Source organism: Protomyctophum parallelum, assembly GCF_964188405.1.
Source record: "Protomyctophum parallelum genome assembly, chromosome: 17".
Lineage (NCBI taxonomy): Eukaryota > Metazoa > Chordata > Actinopteri > Myctophiformes > Myctophidae > Protomyctophum > Protomyctophum parallelum.
The window spans coordinates 15,216,185-15,241,663 of NC_139719.1; the positions used below are offsets into that span (position 1 = coordinate 15,216,185).

Here is a 25,479-nt window from a genome sequence, read left to right on the forward strand (position 1 = left end):
ACTCTAAATACCGTCATTTTCTAAAGGGGTCACTCTTTTTTGTGACTGCACATATATGACATTAGACATTAGTGACACAGTGTGACTTTTTACATTAAATTGCGGTTTCTCAAGCCAAAACGGGGAAAGTCTTGTATTCAAAGATGTCAAACGAATTTTAACTTTTATAAAGAAATAGTGTGTAAACATTTTACAGATGCCATTGTTTAAGCAGCATGGTTAATGGATAGTAATGCACTGCTCTTGCTTTGCCACAAGGAGGAACCATTGAATACAATTTGAAGCCCATTGATTATGAAGAATGTATGGCACAAAGGCCTTGGAGCCTTTTATCATAATTTTTTGTAACAATTGCACTAGATGGCGCAAGTGCACAATCCTGTAATCACCCACTTTAGAGACTCCATACTTCAAGAGCCAAGTGACTGAACCAAATGAGAGTATCCACTCATACTGTATCTTAGTTAAAAGCATCACACAGCAGTTGCTATACATTACTGTAACTCACTTTTCCTTTTAGTTAACACACATTAGACAGGTTGCTGTGGGCCAAAATCCCAGGTAAACATCAACATGGCCTCGCATTCATTATCACCTAATCAGTTATGCACAGTTCTAACCAATTGTGCATTGTGTTCAATGCCTCATATGTTTTATTTATGCATCATATCCTCATACTGAGATAATTGGAGGGGGGGGGGGTGCACTGATTACAGTACAGGTTCATTGCCGTCTGTGGCAGCCAGACAGGACAATTTCACATAAACAGGGGAACGACCACAAACTCTTTATCATTTAATCGCATTGATATTCAATTATTTTTTGAAAAGACTGTGCCTTCTTGTCACGATGTACATGCCTAGCCCTCAAGTGTACGCACGCACGAGCGCACACACACACACACACACACACACACACACACACACACACACACACACACACACACACACACACACTCTCTCTCTCTTTACACTTTAAGGGTTTCTAATTAACATTCCACTCACAGGTGAATGGGGACACTAACGGCATTTCGGGATCTATTAAATTACCCTGAAATCACGTTAAACAGAGAGAATTAATCCTTCCGACTGAAATAGATCAGTGGATAAGAAAATTCTCTTTTAAACAAAGAGCTGTGGATTTAGCGGACAGCAATGGGTAATGGGTAATGGGCACTGAAGAATGGGCATACTCACCCTGATACTGATACTGAATGAGTGTAGCTGTGCACGTCTAAAATGTGACATTAAAGTACACTTCAAATCCTTTCATCTCAGAAAGTTGAGTTGTTCAAACAATGTGCTCCTGGCTCTCCGAGTGCAGTGGGTTATCATTGTGTAGTTAGTAGTTATCTAGTTATGTATTAACCCATTTTGACCTGGGAACGATTCTACAAATGTATTCTAAATCCTGACAGTTTTCTGATTTTTCAAAAATAGCAGACCTACAAGCTCGTAGCGCGCCACTCGGTGGTGCGCTATGGGCTTGTAGATCTGCTATTTTTCAATAGCTAAATTATAACCTAATGTTTAAAACAACAAAAGGGAGTTAACACCCCAAAATGGGTTAACATGACTAGATGCTCTCGCTCTTTGGTTTATTAATGTTCTATGGATGCCCTCAGCCTGGGCCTCAGGTTGCTACAGGGGAGCCGCCACATTTTTATGTGATAGGATATTCTTTTTTCACATTTACCACTTCCTAGCATCCCTATATTCTGAGGGGAACTTTAGCCAAACATTGCCGATCCATGCAAGCTTGTAGATCGGCTATTTTTGTTTGGTGTAGAGCAGTGTGGAGCAGTAAGTATTTACTGTGTTTACTGTAAGCGGCTAAATGTCTGAAAATACCCAATAAACACAATACACTAGGGCATTAAGCAACTAGTCGACTAGTAAATCCACTAGTCGACCTTGTTGGTACTAGTTGACTAGTAGGCCTCAAAATCAGGTAGATTATAGTTATAGTAACCAATGTACACAGTTTTTAAATGTACAAATATTTATTTCCAAACAATTTACATAGGCCTATTTGTAGTTAAACAACTAGTCAACTAGTAAAAATAGAAGTGAATGCCCTACAATACACATTCATTAAATACACATTTTGTGTCCTTTTTGGAATAGCATAATATGAATAATGTAAATTATTAAACTGAGTATTCTTGCTGAAAAACTAGACTGAATGGAGAAGATGTGGGATCAAGACATGCTGCAGCATCCGAAGTGTCTGTGATTTGCTAGAGTGAAAGCTAAAGAGAAAAAGATCAATACGTTGCAAATTGTGTGTGGCTTCACTGTTTGATGTAGCGCAGACTTCAAAGAGCATCTGCTAACACCATTGTCAAATGATCTGTGAGATAGAGATGAAAGACACAGCCTAATATTTGAGTTAGCAGCGTTTGATTTAGAGATGGTCACCTTCAAAGGTATACGCACAAAAACCTCTGTCTACCACCAAGAGTTCAACAGATTTTAGTCACTCATGCCCTGAATTTGCACAACCATAATATCAATGAGAGAGCAGATGACCATCATTACTGAAGCTATAGCCTTTTCAGAGTCATGCATGCATAATTAAGAACAGCAAATATTAGCAGAATCGTTCCCAGCCTTAAGATAAGGATCTCAATCAGTTAGCTTTAAGATAATCTGAATATTAATGGACATGTCTGTCAGCAGGCAATATATTGCCAGCATCATTGAACTGATAGTATAGGCCTACTTAAAGGATTCAACATATCTGTGCTGTGGACAGTTCAGAAACCCATGACATAATCAATGTGGAATCCAAGCTAATAGAAACGGCAGGCTTTAAATTCATAGAAAGTTAGCATGCATAGAAGAAAAAAAAAGATTTGAAATCTCCAAACTTGCCTATACCGATGATGTCAACGATAGGTGGGTATCTGAATTGTCCACAGCCCTCCTCTGAAACACAGAGTGAGTAGACAAAATTGTTATTATAATGAGCATTAGTGAGTAGATTGAGTCCCAATCTTTATTTATTTATTTTTATATCATTTTGACTACCAAATCCTGCCGGGTCCATAATGAAAAAGCTCTATATAGGTCTACTCCATTGTGGCCTGTCTTTATTAACAATGTGCCTGATTACAAATTGCTGTGAGCTATCTTGGGCTGTGCGTTGGGTTTCCCTGACCTCGACAGAACTAATGTGGAAAGACAGGCTATCAGATTTTTCATCAGTGTTTGGGTGGATGGCTGCCCAGCCAGGCAGAGTTGGCTATAGGCTAGGGAACCAGACATCCCTTATCACCAAGGCTCTTTCTGTAATAAACCTAATGTCTTCTTCGTATACTAGGGTGGGGGGCAGATAATGGGTTTAAAAGTGTTTCAACTGGTCAGCCAAATGAGATGTATGCAAATATGTGATATTATTACACTAATTGTAAATATGTTCTTGTTCCAAGTGTAAATATGTTCCAACACCACGAAGGTTAATTTGACTTTTAGGATACACAAATAAGTCGGTGTGGCCAAAACGCACAAATCATCTACATGGCAAGGCATAAATGACTATACCTAGAAATATTCAGAAATTGTTCATGGAAAGGGAGGGGAGATATGAACTATGAAGGGAGCAAAATTTCAAACGGCTTGGCACCACTCTGAAGAGCATGTGCATATCTGTCATACTCCGCTGTAAAGCTATGGAATGGTTTACCAGAGAATGTCCAGCATGTGTAATAATTTAATTCCATTTAAGAAAAAGTACAACATGTTGCTACTGAAAAATTGCTCTCATTTCACATGCTTTTTTGGTTAAATCTTTGTTAGCCATGGATGTGCGTGTTTTAACAACACCAACATGCTGTTCCCTTGTTCCAATACCTTAAAGGCCTATTCATAGTCTGGATTTTCGGTTGTGAGGTGACCACCGCTCCGGTGGTGAGCTGACCACCGGAGCTGAAATAACGTTGAGCGGTGGTGAGTAAAAACAGAGAGAAGGGCTGGAGCGGTGGTTTGCTCTTCATCGCGGCTCGTGACGTCATGTTGTAGTTCGGTGGTCACCTACCACCGAAAATCCAGACTATGTATGAGCCTTAAGTCTACCTCTCTAAAGAGTTCAGTTCAGTCCTCCTCACAGCTCTTCATCCCCCCACAGACTCTAGCTTTGTTAACTACATTAACAAAAAATAAGTCTAGCAACAAAATGAAATGTGAATATACAGTAATTGTCAGTATCTCTTATAATGATATTGGATTATCTGGACTGTGCGTATATTCACGCAAGACTAAGTAAAACAAGTCAAAACCATACAGCTTAACCGTTATGTGATATTGCTTTGGCAATATCACATATTGCAGATATTGCCGTGGCATTTAGTCGAGGGGAAGTGGCTCAGGGGTATAGCGTGGTCGCTTGTAGTTGGTATTCTATGTAAACGCTTTGGATGAAAGCGCACTATAGCACTTTGAGATTCCGAGGAATGTAAAGTGCATTAGAAATAAAATCCATTATTATTATTATTATTATTATATAAATGCATCACTTACCATTTTACCTGGAAGAATGGTATTCAAAAAGTATTCAAGTTTCTGGTCGTTTTGTTCCTTTGAACATACACTTGTGCAAGTACACTTTTTCGTATGGATGACATTAACATTTACCAGAGTACACTATGCTGTAAGATATCTTTACTTTTATTCAATAGTCTTTCAAATACTTTATTCAATTATTTGATAGGAATATAGGACTATATGCAGTGTGTACCGGTAGACAAACGGAGAACAGCTATCCGATGCAAATCCGATGTGGATGCTGATTTGCAATATCTGTCTCTAGAAGGACTTTTGTGGAAATATGAGATTAACACACTGTGATATACCGATCGATAACAATAAGTGTACCTATATAATCCTCTTTGGAGTGAGTATCCTGCCACTTTCAAACCTTTAAGTCCTTTTGTTACAATTACAAGTGTAACAGACTTCCCCAAGTTCCCATACCACCACAAAATTATCTCCTGAGCTCTTTTTATTAAATAATTATAGATTAACACTGATACTGATTTTATTCTCATAATGTGTCACACACTGTTGATTTTGTAGACTAAAACTATGACAAAAAACTACCTTTTTTCACTGTCAAAAAATAAAATAAAAACTAAGCTATGATGACTAAATATATTGACAATTTCAACGAATAAAAACTAGACAAAAATTTTAGGGAGGGACTAGAGGAGAAGACATCCAGTAGTTTGGTTGCGCTCGGTTGAAAATAGCAGATATACAAGCTCAGTGCAACGTGTTGTGAGCTTGTAGATCGGCTATTTTCATCATGCAACCAAGTGTAGAATCACATTTAGTCGACTAAAATCTTATGATATTTAGTCGACTAAAACTAAACAAACATTTCAGATGACTAAATATTAAATTGGCACACACACAGAGTGTGCCAAAGTTGGCCTTCGGCTGAATGCCAAGAAAACTGAGGTGATCATTGTTATGGCCCTATGTGGCCTTAGTGTTGTTGTGGTTTGTGTTTAATCCACCGTCAGTGTTTTTCAGTGCTGTATCTATAACCAAACATCCACCTCTCGCAACAACATGAGGCACTGCTCTGAAGGAAGTCAAGGACTTCAAGTACCTGGGCACATGGGTCAACTCAACAGAGCAAGATCTAAAAGTGAGGAAGGCACTTGCATGGAGGGCCCTGAATAGCATGGCCAGTGTATCGAACTCCAACCTCCCCCACAAATCAAACTCAGCTTCTTCTATACAACGGTTGAATCTGTTCTCCTATATGGCAGTGAATGCTGGACCCTGAAGCCAACTCTGCAGAAGGCTCTAGACGGGTGCTACACCAGAATGTTACGTGTAGTGCTCAACATCAGCAAGAGTACACATGTTACCTACGAGAATCTGTATGCTGGAATATTCAGGGTGAGTGACAAAATAGCAGCCAGGAGAATGAGACTTGCAGGACACTGCCAAAGACACCAGGAGCTGCCAGCCAGCACATTGGTGCTGTGGGAACCAACACATGGGCACCGGTCACGAGGGCGTCCCATACTAAAATATGTGGATGTACTCAAGAGAGATGCATGGAGCGCAAAGCACCAACAAGCTTGCCGGATGTATGGAGAACCGGGATGACTGGAACCGACGATGGAAGGCTCGTCTGAGGACGACCTAGTGAGAAAGAGAAACCAGCACCAGCAGGTGCTGGCCAGGAACACATGTGGGATCCTCGATGTAGTGGTGAAGCCTGGATGGTTCTGCTGCCTTACACTGGTCCCTCCATCTCACCTTCACCCAGGAAGCCTTGGAGGTGTCGGCTGGTGTTGTGCGGAGCAGTTCCTGGGCCTATGTGGCAAAAGGGCGACGGGACTTGAGGCGCGTGTGCTGTGGTGTCTCCGTGACGACCTTGTGGAGGAGGTGGGATTCGCTCAACCGTGCCTTCTGAGCAAGGGCTAGTGTGGCCACCTCTCCCCTGACCTCTGCAGGGGCGATTCCAGCAAGTACTGGCAACTGCAAATGAGTAAAATTTGTATAACTACAAAGCGTACAAAGTGTACAAAGCTCGTACACTACATCTATGCTTAAAATCAGACTCTAGCCTGCCAATCTGAGGGAAGTCAAGTGTGGGATTAGAACTGGCAGAAATTTCTAATCCACCCACTGTCACAGCAAAAAAAAAAAAAAAAGGGGGCATGCTTCAGGCTCTCTCTTTCTCTAGCTCACTGCCACTTCCCTCAGTATATTCATGTACTGGTTAAGTCTTCTGACAAGAGGTGTTATCTTCAAAGGTAGATCTGAAGTCTTGTAAGATCTTGTCTCACAGATAGTAAACAGAACATTACTCAAAGCAGTCAAATTTTAGATTATATCACAAGTGCCTGCCCGCATATGAAACGGCCATGAAAAATCAACGACGGCGATGATACAGAGAATTTGGCAAATATTATAACTTCACCAAAGGCATGCATCTCTACGCCTACGGCATGAGCAGAATTGCCTTTTAGGTGAATTATCATTTCTGTTCCCCATTCTCATGATGAATATATATATTTTTTCATCAAGAGAATGGGGAAAATAAATTATATATAATTATATATATGTATATATATATCGTAGAGTTAAAGTGGTCGTGTTTAGGCATTAGCTTAGAGATGGTATTGAAATAAAGTCCAGGAAGTCTTTGCAAAATTACAAGTTTTCAGCCGCTCAAGTAAGATCAGAGTAATTGCATGAACGTCAACAACTGTCATTTGGGCAAACATATGTAAGTAAAGCAGAAAGAAAACAATTCAGTCCTTCAAAGAGTCTTGGATGCCAGGTTAACATATAGCATCGGTCTAAACCACATGCTCTTAAGGGAACCCCTTTTGGTGTTTTAAGCATTATGTTATGAAAATGTGGCGCAAATCTTTGAATATATATTCCTTCAGAGCGAACATTTTTTAACTCAAATCTGTGTCTGTGTCCGTGCGTGCAATATAGTATATTTTGACTTTGGCGGTATTGCTTTTATTTATTATTTATTTACTATTGGTGATGCTCCGTGCAGCATAGCATGAAGTAAACAGCACATGATAAAAAACTTGCATGGAGCATTGCATGCATAGCCACCTCCATAGGGATTCATTTACAACTGAAACCTATTCACGTGGATCAGACTAAAGCGTAAACCTTTTGTTTTTTATCTTTGGCAGTCTAGCTATACGGCATGTGCACAAGTCGGTTGTGAGGGGCCTACAAATGGCCGGCCTCTCCAAAAGGAGGGCCAAGCGGTCAGCAAGGTTACTGCTCAGTATCAGCCATTGCTCAATTTGGAGGAGGCGCTGTTTCCTTTATCCATGATTTATTTCTGCTGTCTGAGCAGTATGTCAACTGTACTCATGTATGTAACAATGTTTTGCCTTCTATGCACGTTGTAACTGGCTGTTCTCCTATATTGTCTGACTGCCCTGGCAGTTTTTATGTCCTTTATATACAAAGTATTCCTGTACGTCTGATTATGCGGACATAAATTAACATTTCAAATGTTCGTGCTTGTGTAACTGTTTGCTTATGACAGTATGACATCACTATTGTATGCTCCGTGCAGCATACCATGAAGTACACAGCACATGATAAAACATGCACAGAGCATTGCATGCATAGCCACCTCCATAGGGATTAATTTACAACTGAAACCCATTCAGGTGGATCAGACCAAAGCGGGTGGAGACTAGGGTGGAGGAGTTTGTGCAAACATCAGTAGCAGCAAACTGCTGCAGTTTCATTACACACATCAGCATATATAGGGTGACTGTGAATGTGTGAAGGCCTCTTAAATTGGCCGCCAAACAGTTCGCTGATGGCCTGACGCAGCATAGCATATGAGCGTTGTGTCAGAACTAGGTTATAGAGCTACTGTAGTTATAAGGTTAGGTTAGAGAAGTAGGATATGTTTATCTTTAAGGTCAAGGTGAGGATCTGGGAGATCAATAATTAATTCCGGATTCGGGTGCAGGTGTCCAGTAGTTCAGCTGGTTTGTGCACATGTCTACAGCTGTGTCATTCGAGAGGACCTGAGTTCATTTCTGACTCTCTGCATGTCTCATATGACTCCCTACTCGCTGACCTTGGTTTCCTGTCCCTTTACTACACTACAGCAAAAATAGCCAAAAAAAAGAATAAAGGAAAAAATAAACAACAGAAGTAACAGAGAGAGAGCGAAGCGACTACTGCATAAATACAAAATACCAGAGTCAAAATTAACAATGTTGACTGTGAAGATTTTTTAAACTTTCTCCACACACATTGCACGCACGCACTCAAATGCATGCAACATGAATGCACAATTTAGGCATTTAGTAGACACTGGTATCTGGAGTGACTTTTGCACGGCTTTGCATTTGGGAGCAGGTGGTGCGAGTCATGGGCAGAATGACATCTCAACAGACAGTCCGTCCGTCTGTCCGTCTGTTACCCATGCCTCCATATATAGTCATGCCTCGTGACATCATGTATCCATATATGGTCACGCCTCGTGACATCACATCTCCATATATGGTCACGCCTCGTGACCCTTAGATCTCATACATGGTGCCTTGTGACACGTCACGCCACCATATATCCATAACCATTGAGAAGACTGGATCATCACCTAGATCTGCATACACTCTATGGAGCCGGCCAGCAACTCTACATCTGACCTCAAACCCTTAGATCTACTGTCTTAGAACAGCTGACCTGTTCTGACATTCCATATGTTGATCCTTCCCCACCAGTCCTTCCTGTTTTGATATTCCATATGTTGATCCTTCCACACCCGTCCTTCCTGTTCTGACATTCCATATGTTGATCTGACCAAACTCAAGATACGCTCCATATATGCCCATGCCAAAGTCTTCCGTCACCCAGGAGGATGTGTGCACGCACCCCTCGTCCTCAGCACAGTACTGTACTTTACTGTGCTCTGTTCTGTACTGTAGTGTACTGTGCTCTGCACTATACTTTGATTATCTTTGGAATTTTATTATTTTGGGCTTGTGCCCAGGGTGCCGGCCCGGTTCCAGTGAGACGCCCGTGTCCAAAACGGTCGAGAAATGACAGAGTTACGTTGTGGGGGTCGACTCACCGGGGATCCCCGGATCATCCAGACCCCCAGGAACGCACCCAGGGCTCGTACTGTAGTGTACTCTGTGCCACTCTACTCTTGTTGCAGCTGTCCATGCTCGGACACAGAGACAAACACACATATACTGTACACACATAGTTGCGTATTGGAGCAGAGGCACCGCTCAAAAAGCTAAGCAATTATGCTTTAGTGTTCAAGTTGAATGACACTATGAGAACAACTGGTGGATCCGAAGAACTTTAGATCGGTGTGCAAATTAAAGACACCCCCCCCCCCCGGCTGCCTCACAGAAGAGGACAGCATGGACAGCTATATTATAGCTCCGGTGTGCATGCACCTTTTATCCGAAGGGCGATTGCTTCCTCATGTGAAACACAATAATGTGGGAGATTGCAGCAGCCACAGCCCAGCCCTGACAAAGCCTCACCCGGGCCCATGCTGGGTAGATCTGCCTTTCCACTTGGAACTAATAGCCGGCAGCTGGCACGGCCGTCTGTCTGTCCAGCAGCCTCCCATTGCTTATAAAATACACAATAAAATCCTCAGTGTTAATTACTCAGAGTTAAAAAATGGACCCAATAGAATAATAATATCAGCCCTGATGCACGTGGTTCGAATTACAGAGGGATTATAGGTTTGTTTGGGGCCTGACTCCTCTAATTAAGATTTGGGTGGGGGGGAAAGAGGTCAGAACAACAGGTTAGGGGATGGTCAAAACATATCCTTCCTACTTTTCTGTCATCCCTAAAATGGACCATGCAGTTTCTTAAAATAGACAGTCATTTTCAACCTTATCCAACCCTATTAAAATTGGCTTGGGAGGGCCGGCGGGCATACCTCTGACTCAGCCATGACCATATAAGGAGTTCCCAATTCAGTGTGTTGCCTAACCTCTATGTGTCTGTGCCTCTCGTTGCTCAAGCCCGCCAGAGCCTCTGAAACTGTAACTGTTTTTTTTTTGTTTTTTTTGCCCAACTACTGCTGTAGTCTTTTCTCACCAAGTGGGCAGTGGCATAAAAAAGGCATTAAACTAGCCTTAAAATAAACACTGCGCTGAGAAGGATTCGATCCCGAGGCACTGGGGTTGAAAGTCTAATGCTTAACGGCGCCATCTGATTTAGCAGGGGTTTTGGGAGTTATATAATGCGGTCCACTCATGTGATAATGGCATTTTTATAGCACTTTTCCAAGTGCTCAAAGCGCTTTACAATGGTTCATTCATTCATACATTGGGGGGTGAACCGGCGAACAGTCAACGCCAGCGTCCTCACTTCCCACATTCACACACCAATGGTGGCAAGCTCACCAACCGACTCATTGGAGGCAATGTAGGGTTCAGTGTCTTGCCCAAGGACACCTCGACATGTGGACAGGAGGAGCCGGGATTCAAACCACCGACCCACGGATCATTGGACGACCTGCTCTACCTCCTGAGCCACAGCTGCAGGCAGTTCCGCGTAGGTCACAGAAGGGGGGTGTCGCCAGTTGTGTGTGAGATCAGGGAGGAGATACAGAGGTACACAGACAGACGCGTACTGTACAACGGGTACTCCCGTAGCCCCAACACTATATATGACTCAGACATATTGGTCGATTGGGTAGTGCGATGTAGGTGTGAAGGCCGCGGAGCGGCCCGAACTCGGACTAGTCTTCGTATAATTGGTCAGCATTGATGCTCATTATAAGATGGTACCATCTCTGTCTACTTGCTTCATGTCTTATTATGTCCAAAACCACTGCAGCTGCGCCGCTGCCTTCTTTAGTAACTATCTGTCTGACGAGGAGCAAGAGCAGCCAATTATACAAATAAACGCCAGTAAACTGGGTGAAAAGCTGACATTTCACATATGCGTGTGGGCACACACAAGCGCACACACAGAAGCACACGCACGCACGTGCACGCACGCACGCATACACACACACACACACACACACACACACACACACACAAGGGATGGGATGTTTTCCATAGGAGCCATATGTTTTTCACTTCTGATTTAATGGAAAAGATAGGAGTCACTCTAGGCTTTTTTATCCTGTGGATGGACCGGTTTTATCTAATCCATTCATTCTGGTATATGTGGACCAGTACCGGATCTCTACAATTGGGATTAAGTGGAATGTTGATTTATTTTTATGGAGTGGTTCCTCGGAGGCGAGCTGTGTGTGTGTGTGTGTGTGTGTGCACCTGTTTGTAATCCCCAGATATTTTTCACATTTATGAATATTATTTTGTGCCCTTGTGAACATTTTTCATATTTTGTGAAGCTATCATCTCAGGCCTGTCAAACCGTAATCCCTCCATATTCAGGCAAGTCTGTCTGTATCTTATATATCTTTCTTTTAGACTATTTTAAGAACACGGTTCAGGCACAGGCCATGTTGTATGCAAGTAACACATCTGCCTACCTAGAGAGAGAACAAACAGGTGCTCAATGAAGATGAATGTTGAGTTAAAAACGTAGATTGGTGCTTATAGGATCAACGGAAACCAGAACTTCAGAGATCTGAGCACTCGAAAAATAATGGAGGAGAGGGCATACAATCATTGTACTTCAAATCATGCAAAAGCCTGCCTACCTCTTTGACGTGTTAATAGTGTCTTTGGTTCATTGTGTGGGTCTGTGTTTGAGCAGAAATGATGAAGGTAATACATCAAATGCATATAGAAATAGTCATCTAGGATCATTAGTAATCTAAGAATCATCCATCTAATACGTAGAATATCCATACATAAGGTGGAGTCTGAAGAGGTGAGTTTTCAGATTACGGTGGAAGATTGGGAGTGAGTCTACAGTTCTAATTGCAATGGGGAGTTAATTCCATAGTTTTGGAGCCAGAAGGGAGAAGAGTCTGGGACACGTGGAGCGTTGTCCTGGATAACTCACACTTTTGTAAAACTGCCTTTCTTGTACTGCATGAGTATTAGTGACTAACTAGAAAAGTCGCTGGTAGTTTCCGCAGTCACTTACATAGGCAACTCCCACTAATATTGTCAGCCAATTACAATGTCTATGATTGTAAAACATAGATTGGTTACGTAACCAACAACAGCCGTACAAACGTTATGCAAAGCTCGGCCAATCACAGCGGAAGTTAGGTAGGTTACTCCGGAAGAAGAACAATAAAAAAGTGTGAACATTTTTCATGAATATATTTGTATTGCTGTCAAATCTTGCTGATGGGGACTTGGGGGTAGTTTTCGACTTAAACAGACATGTGTTTGACCTCATGGGCCAGCACTATTGTGAGGGTCTGACTTGAATACTTTGTTGGTGACCCTGACTACTAATATTGTTGTGTGGTACAATCATAATATATAATATATATTTTTCAGCTCGGAGTAGCCTACAGTTGAGGGGCACGCCCTCGTTTTCAATGTAGTCGAACATGTGCCCAACACAAGCAAGATTGTAAGATTCCCTTTACGTCCTGAGGAAAAGTTGAGCCCTCCATTTGTCATTGTATCATAGTCTCCTGATGCGCACACATCATGCACACGCTTCATGTAACATCACGTGATTGCCGATGGCTTCCAAAAGAGCCTTTCCAGTATATGTTTATTCCAGTGAAATATTTTGAAATGTTTAAGCACTAAAACTGAGGAAATAGGAATAGCCGAGGCCTACTACAGCTCTGCATTATATGTGTGAGTTACTAGAAACAATGGCTCTTCATGACGCACGCACGCCGGCCGGCCGGCCTACACAGTAAAGTCCTAGGCGTTCCTTTGACTCACATAGTCCTAGTTAAAAGGACATTTCACAGTGTGTGTGTATATTCCACCCCCTCCCTGTCATCGCCTGACACCAATACAGCGACACATTAAGATCGATGTCATTGGAAGATGCAGTGTGACTCGGGGAGAATCCTGCACACGGTGAGGAAGTCAACGCTCCAGATTATGTTGCTTTTGTGCCAGACGAAGCACGTTATGAGTGGTGTGTAAAGTAACTAAGTACATTTACTTAAGTACTGTACTTAAAGGACCACTTCATCACTTTTCAACTTATCTTCATATAATTGGTCCTCACTTATGTTCATGATAAAATAAAATAAAAATGTCCTACTCAGTTTGTGTCTTATAGGAGGGCTGTGGGCAGTTCAGAAACCCGTCCACCAGGCCCTATGAGACACAGGCCGAGAAGATTTTTTTGGGCATTTTATCATGAACATTCTTTTTTCAATTTTCCAATTTCCAATACTTTTACTTCTTATACTACATCTCAGAGGCAAAAACTTTTACTTAATAATTTGAAATCTTTAGTTACTTTGTAGATTTTGATTATTATTACAAAACATTATTACAAAGCCCATCTTCTTGACTCCTATTAATATGCTCTTCACATTGTTCTGGAGGAGCGCGGGGCACAAAGCCCCACAGAGTGGAGAGGAGAGCGCGCGCATCACAAAGACTTCATCTGCACGGCAAGACGCAGCGTCGGGGTAGATTCTCTCTCTCTCTCTCTCTCTCTCTCTCTCTCTCTCTCTCTCGCACTTTGAGGGGGGGCTGAGGTTACTTCTTTCTAATCTCTCCCACGCACGGCACGCACCCTGATACTTCTTACCATGGGAATCATTGTGAACCCCACATGAACATAATTTATGTTGGTTCCTGCTGCTGCTGCTGCTGCTGCTGCTTTGGCGGAGATCGAGGAGCGCGGATGCGCAGCTTCAGTGGATCTTCGTGGGGGGATGCGTGGACAAACTGGACATGGTTATACGCGGGCGAAATATGACAGGTAAAGTAATGTCATTTTTGCAACTGCAAAAAGAGCCTGGATTATCTGGATATAAGCCTATACGCACGGAAATTGGGAATAACTGAGTGAGTGAGTGGGGTTTATTTGGAGGGGGGGGGGGGGAAGCCGCGGGGGACACAGACACGCACGATGGACACTGCGGAGGTGCTTGTCTGCGCGCTGGTGGTAGTGATCATCGTGGTGTCGTTGCTGTCCAACGTGCTGGTGCTGATCTGCTTCCTCTACAACCCGGAGATCAGGCGCCAGGTGCCGGGCGTGTTCACCCTGAACCTCACCCTCTGCAACCTGTTGCTGACCGTGTCCAACATGCCGCTGACGCTGGCGGGACTCGTCGGCCAGGGCCAGCCGGGAGGCGACGCCTTCTGCCGCGCGGTGGGCTTCCTGGAGACCTTCCTGTCGACCAACTCCATGCTGAGCATGGCGGCGCTGAGCATCGACAGGTGGATCGCCGTGGTGTTCCCCCTGCGCTACCACTCCAAGATGCGCCACCGGGACGCGGCGTTCGTGCTCGGCTACACGTGGGCGCACTCCGTGTCGTTCTCCACGGTGGCCACCTGCCTCTCCTGGGTGGGATATCACCAGCTGTACGCGTCGTGCACGCTGGTGGCCACGAACAACGCCAGGGACAGGGCGACCAGCGGCGGCGGCAGCCGGACTCCGTTTGTTATCTTCACCGTGTTCTTTCACTCCTTCACGTTTCTCCTCTCTTTTATAGTGCTGTGCGTCACGTACCTCAAAGTGCTCAAAGTGGCGAGGTTCCACTGCAAGCGGATTGACGTAATCACCATGCAGACCCTGGTGCTGCTGGTGGATATTCACCCGAGGTGAGGTGTCGTTGGAATATATATGTTGATTGTGTGTGTGTGTGTGTGTGTGTGTGTGTGTGTCTCTGTCTGTCTGTCTGTCTGTCTGTCTGTCTGTCTGTCTGTCTGTCTGTCTGGTTGTCTGTCTGGTTTTCAAACCTTTTCATTTCAAGGGCCCCCTACCTCTATACCTATCTATCTATCTATCTATCTATCTATCTATCTATCTATCTATCTATCTATCTATCTATCTATCTATCTATCTATCTATCTATCTATCTATCTACGTCCCATGCATGCTGTTCTGCATGCAATAATATGAAAATGAAATAATGGCTGCTTATTTGTGTTCCAATTAGCATTCACTGTGCCACACAGACCTTCATAAAATGGATAATCATGTTGTAAACAACAAAATCTCAAAATCAGATCAATAGGCTACGACAGAACAACCGCAAACATTTATATTGAATGCCTCACCCTGAATATTCAAAGAGGCTTTGCCCCTGGCCCTGCTCCCTCTCCAATACAGTAGCAGTGCAGGTTTTCAACCCTTTTCATGTCAAGGGCCGTCATTTATTCTGCATTTGAGCCACAGACCATTTGATGAGATTTAGCCTCTCGGAGCCAATACTTGGAATATGTTGTCGTCGGATAAGATTTTGTCCACAATTCCATGCTGTATTGATGTTCAAGGTTCAAGGTTCAAGTTTATTTAGGGCAAATTGGGTTGCAGCATAGACAGTATACATTAAACAATGAAACAGTACAAATAAACAAACAGTTCACATAGCAGATACCAAAGTACAAAGGTGCACATAACCATTAAAGTGCAGGCGTTAAAGTGCTATGCGATAGGTCATAAAAAGTGCATGTGCAGACATAAGGCACCAGATGTGGTACCATTATAGGAGAGACTCGAGAGAACAGGCAAACATTGATCAAAGTAATTATTATTCTTACATTCTCTAATTGTGTGTAGACTTCTTGTTAATTAAGTAATGCAGATGTTTAACAATAATTTAACTCTTGAGAGCATAAAATGAAACCAAATGGGTCCAACTGCCCATTTATACGGCTGGGGACCACCTGGAACCCCCCACAAGGACCACTGGTTGAGAAGCACTGGTTCAGAATGCTATAGTGCCATGCAGACATTTGAATAGCACTCATGCTCATGCTCAGTATTGGCGAGGGATTCCTGGAATCTGATTGTGTTGAAATGCTGCTGTGCCACAGACAGCAGTAAAAGCTTCCTGATTAGCACATTACACGTAATTCAATAAAGACCGTGCAACATTAACATTGCTGAGAGAATTATGTGTTGGTGGTTTGGATTTGCCCAAATGTCATCATTATATTGGGGAAGCATTTGGCAAGTTAATGTATAATATAAACGCAGTGGAGTAAAGTAACTAAGTACATTTACTTAAGTACTGTACTTTTGGAGGTATTTGTACTTTACTTGAGTATTTCCAATTTGCAATACTTTTATTTCTACTACACCTCAGAGGCAAATATTGTACTTTGAGTTATACTTATTATAACAAAACATACATTAACCACTTCAGCCCTATACATTTCAGCCATTTGAGAATAGCCGATATACAAGTTCACAATGCGCCGTGATGCGACGCATTGTCATCTTTTAGATCTGCTATTTTCAAAAAATAAATTATACATTTGATAATTTAAGTACTTTACACTTTTGATACTTTTACTTAAGTAAAACATTTGAGTACTTTTTCCACCACAAACTAAACAAAGCCAGTACAATATTTGTCACGTTGGTGTACTCTTTGGCCCATATAGACATATAAACATAGACGCCTCTTCCGGTTCTGGGCATCTGTATCTCAACGGAAGGCAACAAGGAGGCAACGGCGATATTGGCTGTATAGCTTTCCCAAGATTCCTTGCGAAGCATAGCGGAAGCAAAACGGAAGAACGGAAGGGGACGTTCGGTAGGCCAATCAGAGGCGCGACTCCCTCATTCCCAGCAGCACTTACTTGCCTCCAGGATTCCGCTTGACTTCCTCCTCCCGTCGGAGACAGGTCGCTCCAACAAACTGCAGCGACCAATGAGGCATCTATATGTTTTAATATCTGCTTTGGCCTGCAGAGTACACATATGTGATGTCACTGATCACATGCCCCCAAGTTCTAGACCTCCAGTTCTAAACAGAAGGGAGACACTTGTTATTTCCACACAACTCTAAGGTACGCGCAGACAAATGTATGCATGTGCACACACGTTCAAAGACACAAATATGTGATGATAGACAAATGCGCATATTCTCTCTCTCTGTCTCTCCCTCACAGAAACACAGGCATGCATGCACGCACACAAATGGATGCATGCACACTTATACAAATGTTGTACAAATAATGAGACACATGCACATTTCACATCTCTCTCGCACGCACGCATGCACGCACGCACGCACAGTTGTAATCCTGGAAGGTGGGTGGCAGCTTTCATCTGATCAAAGTCTTTGGCATTCATTCTACCCAGCATATAGATCTATAGACCTCAGAAATCAGCTCTGCCACGTCCTTCCTAATTTACCCCCAGCACACAGCACATAGCCTTTCACATAACATCCACGCACACACACACACATGCGCACACACATACTGTACACGCACGCACGCACGTACGCACAGTGTGGAGTCTCCTGTGATCTTTGTGGCTGTCAAACCTAGCACATTACAAAGACACCAGGGCTGCTGTACTGTACTGTACTGTACTGTACAATTTACAATTTAGGCATTTAGCAGACGCTCTTAATCCAGAGCGACTTACATTTAAGCAAGAACAAAAGCATGGGAATACATCACATAAAAGCATTTATCATGAAACATGCGTAAGCTAAGAAAGTAACAGTGGAATATCTATATAATGAAATATACATGCACTATACATATAAACTATACATATTTACTACTATGCTATACATATGTACTATGGCGTGCTATGACTATATACAATACAATTATAGTGCTGTCTACATAACATGCTATAAGTCTGTGTCAAATGCTATCTAAGTCAACAGAAATGCTATCTAAGGGGTTAGGGTAAGTGCTATGGGACATGATGGAGTCTGAAAAGGTGGGTTTTCAGGCTACGGCGGAAGATTGGGAGTGATGCTGCAGTTCTGACTTCAATGGGAAGTGCATTCCACAGTTTTGGAGCCAGAAGGGAGAAGAGTTTGGGACGTGTGGAGCGTTGTCCCGGCGTTTTTAGTGAGGGTACTTCCAGCTTCCCTGCGTTGGCTGATCTGAGTGCGCGGGAGGGTTTGTAGGGTTCAATCATACTTGCAAGATATGGGGGAGCCATACCTTTGGTTGCTTTGAATGCCAGCATCAGAGTTTTGTATTCTCTGCGGGCAGCGACTGGGAGCCAGTGGAGGGAGCGGAGCAGGGGGGAGACATGTGAGAATTTTGGCTGGTTGAAGACCAAGCGAGCTGCTGCATTTTGGATCAGCTGGAGAGGCTTAAGTGCACATGCTGGTAGGCCAGTAAGGAGGGAGTTACAATAGTCGAGTTTTGACAAGACTGTTGTCTGGATTAGGAGCTGGGCTGATTCCTGGGTGAGGAACGGTCTAATTCGTCGTATGTTATAGAGTGTGAACCTACAGGATCGTACTGTACTGTACTGTACTGTACTGTACTGTACTGTACTGTACTGTACTGTACTGTACTGTACTGTACTGTACTGTACTGTACTGTACTGTACTGTACTGCAGGGGTATAGGCAACATTTGGCACCGGTGCCAACATTGGCAGCAAGGATGGTGATCAGTCGAGTTATTGCTCTGACTCTAATGATCATTATAACAATGTGAGACAACATTTGTAAAAGGAAGGGAAAGGGTTATACTTGTGGACAATCAAAATTAGTTACAATTTTCTGTGTGGTGTCATTAAAATGAACACTTGGCACACTGCCTATTTAGAAAATACAAACATGGCACTTTGTTTCACTGTACTGTACTTTCTGCTGTGCCTTGGCAGTGTTCGACAGCGCTGCTTGGAGGAACAGAAGAGGAGACGGCAGAGGGCCACGAGGAAGATCAGCACCTTCATCGGGACCTTCATGATCTGCTTTGCTCCGTACGTGATCACCAGGTGAGTTGAGGAGACAGAGAGGCCCTCCGGGAGCGTGAGAGGAACAAAGGAAGAGAGAGACCTCAGTGGAACACTGCGGCAAGTCGTTTTGTTGCTGCTGGTATCCCCAACCCTCCCCCCAACACACACACACACACACACACACACACACACATACAGTACACACACGCGTCATGCGCACGCAAGCACACACACAACCCCTCTGCCCCCCATCCCCCCCCCCTTTGCTCGCTTCACCCAAGTCCAGAGCCGGGAGATGAGATTGGCTGACCTTGTGATAAGTAATATGCCGCCACTCTGCTGTTGCTTGCATTAGCACTTTTGCCGACCCGCCCCCCCCCCCCAACCCCCTACCCCCCCTCTGGTCCGAGAGATGCACCACTGTATAGCCTGATTCAAGCTCTGGTGTCACACGCCAAAAACAGCTGGTCTACAAGCGACACGTTGTGAGCTCGTAGATATTGGCTGGTTTTGGTGACTCCGGTCAGTTTGGTAGAAATCAGGCATAAGTCAGTTGGCGTTCCTCGCCTCCCATCAATCTATCTCTGAGCTGAGAGAGATGACCGTCCAAAGCTGTCAACCCAGCCAGACACACAAGGGATACATACTTAATTTATTTAACACATTAAAGGTAGCCTATTGGCCTATATAACCATGCAGTAGGAATTTCCTGTAAAACAACCGTAAGCCCTCTCAATCAGAAGCATTCTCACTCACAATATTGATGCTTGGTCAACGTACAGTACTTTTCACAAAGATGCAAGTCAAATGGTGCTGCATTGGCAGAAGCTGCCTTGAGTCCTATGAGTTGTGCCCAAGAGAGGCGCCAGTGCAAGCAAGCCATGCGACCCTGACCCTGTTTTAAGCTTCGAATTCTGTTTGTTTGCATGTAGTTGATGCTGTTTTTGGTGGCGTTTTCAACGTTGAGTGCACATTATGTGTCATGTGACACAGACTACTCTGAACGTTTAAAAGTGTCTCTAAGGGGTTACCCAGTGCGTTGATCCATGGCGCAAGTGGGTCCTGACCAAGCTTCAGTACATCTCCCGTGTTGGGAGTGAGAATTTACATTACTTATGACCCACTAGAGTTGTGTGTGTCTGTATATGTACAGAGAGAGACCCTTCCTTCTACCCCCGTTTTCTTATCCTACTTTGATCGGTGCGTTTGACATCGACCTGCGGGCAGTAAGTGTGATTGAGGCGGGAAGGAGTGTCCAACCTTGTATGTTGTGTTCACAAACCATAAGTGACTACTAGTTTCTTACTCCGGTAAGAAACTAGGCAGTTTGCCAGTTTCTTAACAGATTTACTGTAATACACTAAAAGCACCCGGCGTAGGGTCTCTCCACCAGCGGCTGGCCAGTTTTAAGACTCACACAGTGTGTGGCCGTGTATAGTAAAAGCTTTACTGCGTGGCGATTGGTGAAGGAGCTGACTTATTAACCTCCAACCCTGTGCGTGCATGCACGCGTGTGTGTGTGTGTGTGTGTGTGTGTGTGTGTGTGACTGTGTGTGTGTGATTGTGTGTGTGTGTGTGTGTGTGTGTGTGACTGTGTGTGCGTGTGTGTGAGTGAGTGAGCGTCTATACTGTATGCGTGTTCAGCCGAGTGTGACGGCTGCTGCTGGGTTGCGTACTGTAGTATAGTATAGCCGACCTTCGTGCTGACACAGCTTGATTGCAGTCAGTGTAATCACACAGAGTGGATATACAGGAAGGTAATGGACAGATTTTACCGCTTCCATGACACCACATAAGTAATAGTATAGCGCTATATTAATGAGGCTAATAATAGGGAAGTAGGAGGGAATGTAATTGGTATTAATTTGCAACATCATACAGATTTTTTAACTGTCTTGTTGATCAAGACTGTAACTGTTTTCATACTTTTAGTTTTGAGTGTATACTGTGTGTGAAAGCCGAAAGACGTCTTATTTAAGTTGATCATGAAGTAGATAAAAGTCAGATGAATGTAGCGAATAATTTTGTCAGCGTGTTGGCACATCATGAATATCTCGTTGTCGCTGGCCCATTGTCTTCATCTGTTTTTATTCCTGAGTCACGTATACCGTGCTAACTGTTAAATGATAATTGGTTGCCTCACCCTCTCCACTGCTTAGACGTGTTTGTTCTAGTGTTTGTTCTCCCAACGGGACTGACTCATTATTTTCTGACGGAGAAAAAAAAAATTCTGCTGCAGCAGAAACGGCTGCAACCGGAGAAATGGGAGCAGGGGAGCTTCGGTGCAGATGAAGAACAGCCTCATAAGCCAAAAAAAGTATATATCAGTCAGACGGTCAGGGAGAAGACGGCCCCACTGGGGACAGCTGCCTACCTTCTGTCCAAAGAGTATTGATGTATTGTAGCCTAAAGCTCTAGTGGTTAAAGGGATAGTCTTTTCAGGATATTAAATGAGGAAGGACAGAACTGATTCTAGGAACTTTGGGGGCTGGGGGGGGGGCTACAGAAGGTCCCATGTGGCCCTTCTGACCCACCTCGTCACCACAAACTAAAACTTGGACTCAACAATCAATCAACACACTTAGAATATCACGGTGATGGCTCAGGACTGAGATGCTTGGAGAACTCTTGTAGACAGCCCAAGCCCCAGAAGGGGTAATAGGCATAGGTAGGTAGGTAAGTAAGTAAGTAGGTCTTACTAATTATAGAGGGTTTATGTGGTTAAACTGAAGTGATATTGATGATAAATTCAAAATTTTAGTATTCTGCGGCACCCCTGGACTTGCGTCATGGCTACCTAGGGTGCCACGTGGTGAGAGACTCTGATCTTGTGGAGGATGTCTTATTGAAACCAAGAGAAGCCCATTGTTTGTTTGTTTTACTTTATAATTTTTATCCCACGATTTTGCAACACATTTTTTCAAACGGTGTCAATTGTCTAATGTAATCCTGGGCGCTACACTTCCTCTGCCTGTCCTCATGCTTCCTTCTATGCATGAGGAGTCCAAGCCGCTTCTTTTCACCTGACAGGGGGGAGTTTCCCCGGCCGGACATAGCGCGTGGAAGGAACATGTTATTCTGACCAGTTCCTTTCCCCTCCATCAGGCGACCCGGCTGGCCAGGGGGAGGTAGTTTAGAGACCAGGATTACTGCATGTTTTTTTTGAGGGTATCAGGGTACCTACCCTTGGAGACACGAGGAGAACATGCAAACTCCACACAGAAAGGCCCTTTCGCCAACCCCGCCTCAGATATAGGCACTGATGACACGGAGGAGAGAACACGCCCCCAAGTACTAAGGTACTTGCAAGTAAAGATGCGGCAAGGCTTTACAACATTACCTCCTATATGAAATAAAGTTAAACTCCCTGACGGTGAATTATCTCCCGACAATGACTACCTAGCCAGATATTATCCCTTACATATTCAAGACTGATCTCAAGGCTTCTGCAATTTTATTTTAATAGCCACAGTGTGAAATACTGAGTGAATACAGCGAAAATTATATTATTTTAACAAATCTGTATGCCAGCTAGAGTAAGTTTTTTGAATTTATTACATGGCTTGGTTGAATGCTTGATTCTGATTGGTCAATCGCTGAACTCAGCGGTGTGTTATTTCTTGATAACAGACCGCTCCGCTCTATAACAGACCACTGCCTAATCAAACCCTCAGAGCACCAGCTGCGCCCCACTTGATTTAATGCAGCCATAACACACACACACACTGTGACACCATTACAGCTAAACATTGCTCTCAAAAATGTTTTGGAAAACATTTGAGCTAGAAATAGACTAGCAGTACCCGAAAATGGATTCTATTTGATCAACTCACTTCCTTGTTTTCCAACAGTGCTCCAGCCCTGCATTTGGGCAGACACAGCCAGCACGAATACTTTTTTTGTGTGTGTTTTGGATCAATTTATTATTTCAATTAATGTTAGGTAGCCATGTAGTAATCGGGATAATATCTGGCTAGGTGGTAATTGTCGGGAGATAATTCACAGACTGGGAGTTTAACCACCGAGGCGAAGCCAGCCTAGCCAGATATTATCCCTTACATAACTAGCACATCTGTGTGGTCTCCCTGCCCATTGAGAAATTTCGATTTGGTAATATCGATAAAGTTTTGTGAAACACACAGCTCACCAGATCAGATGCACTATATGATCTTTATTGCATTTCGGACATCGTTGAAATTACCTCTATCCGCTGGGAGAGGAGACAATGGAAATGGAAAATAAAACATATGGCTTTAAGCCCTTCCTAGGAGTGGAAACAGAAAATAATTATCTTTCATTGCCACACAGTGAAGTGGGTGATAAAACACTTCAGACATCGCACATGCTTAGGGTACTACTGAGGGGAGAAAGCGCGATACAAATCCAAAGTGTCATTCATTCAAGCACACACTTAAACATTCACGTCACATTTGTAGTTAAATTGCAAAAACAGCCCATTAAACATATCATTGCAAACAAAGGGATTGAATAAATCAATTGCCCTAGAAGAACCTAAATTAAAATAGCAGACAAAGAAGCAGAACATTGGACTGCATCATTAAAATGAGAGAAGAAGCGGCTTGACAGGTCAGACGCTCTTTAATTCTTGCGTGAGCTCTAGCTCTGGGTTCCCCCAGCCCGGGGCCTTTGGTGGAAAGAGAGCTTTTGGAGAGTCATGTTTAGCATAGGCCTACAGTCAATATATAGAGACAATTTGTAGGGTGAAATGTTGCCCTTCAGGGGCCAGGTGATAACATGTGCCTCTGAGGATAGACATATTTCATTATACCAAGAGTCAAGGTACCGTTGGGGAGCACGGTGGTACTGTCATTGGGGACACTGGGGAGCGCTGGGGGTGTGTTCTCTTCTCATCAGTCATCAGTGCCCATACCCTAGGTGGGGTTGGCGAAAGGGCCTTTCTGTGTGGAGTTTGCATGTTCTCCCCGTGTCCCCAAGGGTAGGTACCCTCACAAAAAACATGCAGTAATCCTGGTCTCTAAACTGCCTCCCCCAGGCCTGATGGAGTGGAAAGGAACTGGTTGGAATAACGTGTTTCTTCCACGTGCTATGTCCGGCCGGGGAAACTCCCCCCGTCAGGTGAAAAGAAGCGGCTTGGATGCTCATGCATTGGATGAGGTCAGTCCGTTGCTCTCCCCAGGTTGGCGAAGCGAGTGTAGAGTCCAGGATTGCATTAGATAATTGACACTGGGTGACAAAATGGGTTATAAAATCGTAGAAAAAAATAATAATTAAGGTAAAGAAGTAAACGGGTGCAACAAGGCCCAGACCGCTGGCGTAGAGGTCCAGTCACAATGTAGCCTGACCCGCGTTGCAGGTTCGAGTCCCAATTCCGATGGCTTTTGCTGCGTGTCACTCCCCATCTCTCTCTCTCCATTTCCTGTTAGCCATAAAAAGCCCCAAAGAATATTTTAGGAGAAAAAAAAGGTGAAACTTGATGGTGTTAAATGGGAAAAAATAGGTGCAACTTAATGGTGTTAACTTGAAAAATAAATCAACGTTAAGTTGTCATGTCCACTGCATTCTTGTCTTTTACAGCATTTTGATTTGTCTCTCTGCTTCTGCTTGCCTGCAGGATCGTGGAGTTATTCCCGTCCGTGCCTATCAACCCTCACTGGGGAATCGTCTCCAAGTGTTTGGCCTACAGCAAGGCAGCATGTGACCCCTTCGTGTACTCCCTGCTCCGATACCAGTACAGGAAGACGTGCAGCGACATCATCAACCGGGTACTGAAGCGTAGCTCCTGGAACGCCTCTGGACGCGGGCATGAGAACCCAGGGAACAGCATCCAGGCAGCGGAGTGACAGAGTGCTCAGCGGTGGGATATGGTCTGAGGGTTGACATGGCAGCTGTCATGATGAAGGGGTTTGTGACTACTAGTCTACTACTGACTACTCCAGTGAAGAAGGATACTGTGCTGTTCCCACGAAAGCCCAGTACAACTTTGCTTGGACAGCACTGTTGTCGATTCCTATACATATGAATACATAGGAATATTAGCTGTGCTTTGTCTGTGTGGTGTGTGCACAGATCGTGCACAGAACAGATCGCGCACAGAACAGATCGGTGCAGTGAACTTGTTGCGAGGTGGTATAGCTTGAAGAGACAGATGGTGTCAGAAGAACAACAAACTTGTAAACTCGTAATTAGGGTAGCTCTTCAGGTTTGTAGCAGTCTGTTTATGTTGTGGTACCTCTAGTTATTTTAAT

General features: G+C 43.8%; 1 protein-coding gene across 1 annotated transcript; it reads left to right on the forward strand.

Moving 5' to 3' along the window:
* Positions 1 to 14,486: 14,486 nt before the first annotated feature.
* Positions 14,487 to 25,074, forward strand: LOC310874228 (G-protein coupled receptor 26-like; the record flags this gene model as incomplete). Its single annotated transcript, XM_083786944.1, has 3 exons — positions 14,487 to 15,181; positions 19,178 to 19,291; positions 24,846 to 25,074. The coding sequence occupies 3 exons, from the start codon at positions 14,487 to 14,489 to the stop codon at positions 25,072 to 25,074; spliced, it is 1,038 nt and encodes a 345-aa protein (XP_083643070.1).
* Between the last annotated feature and the right edge of the window lie 405 nt (positions 25,075 to 25,479).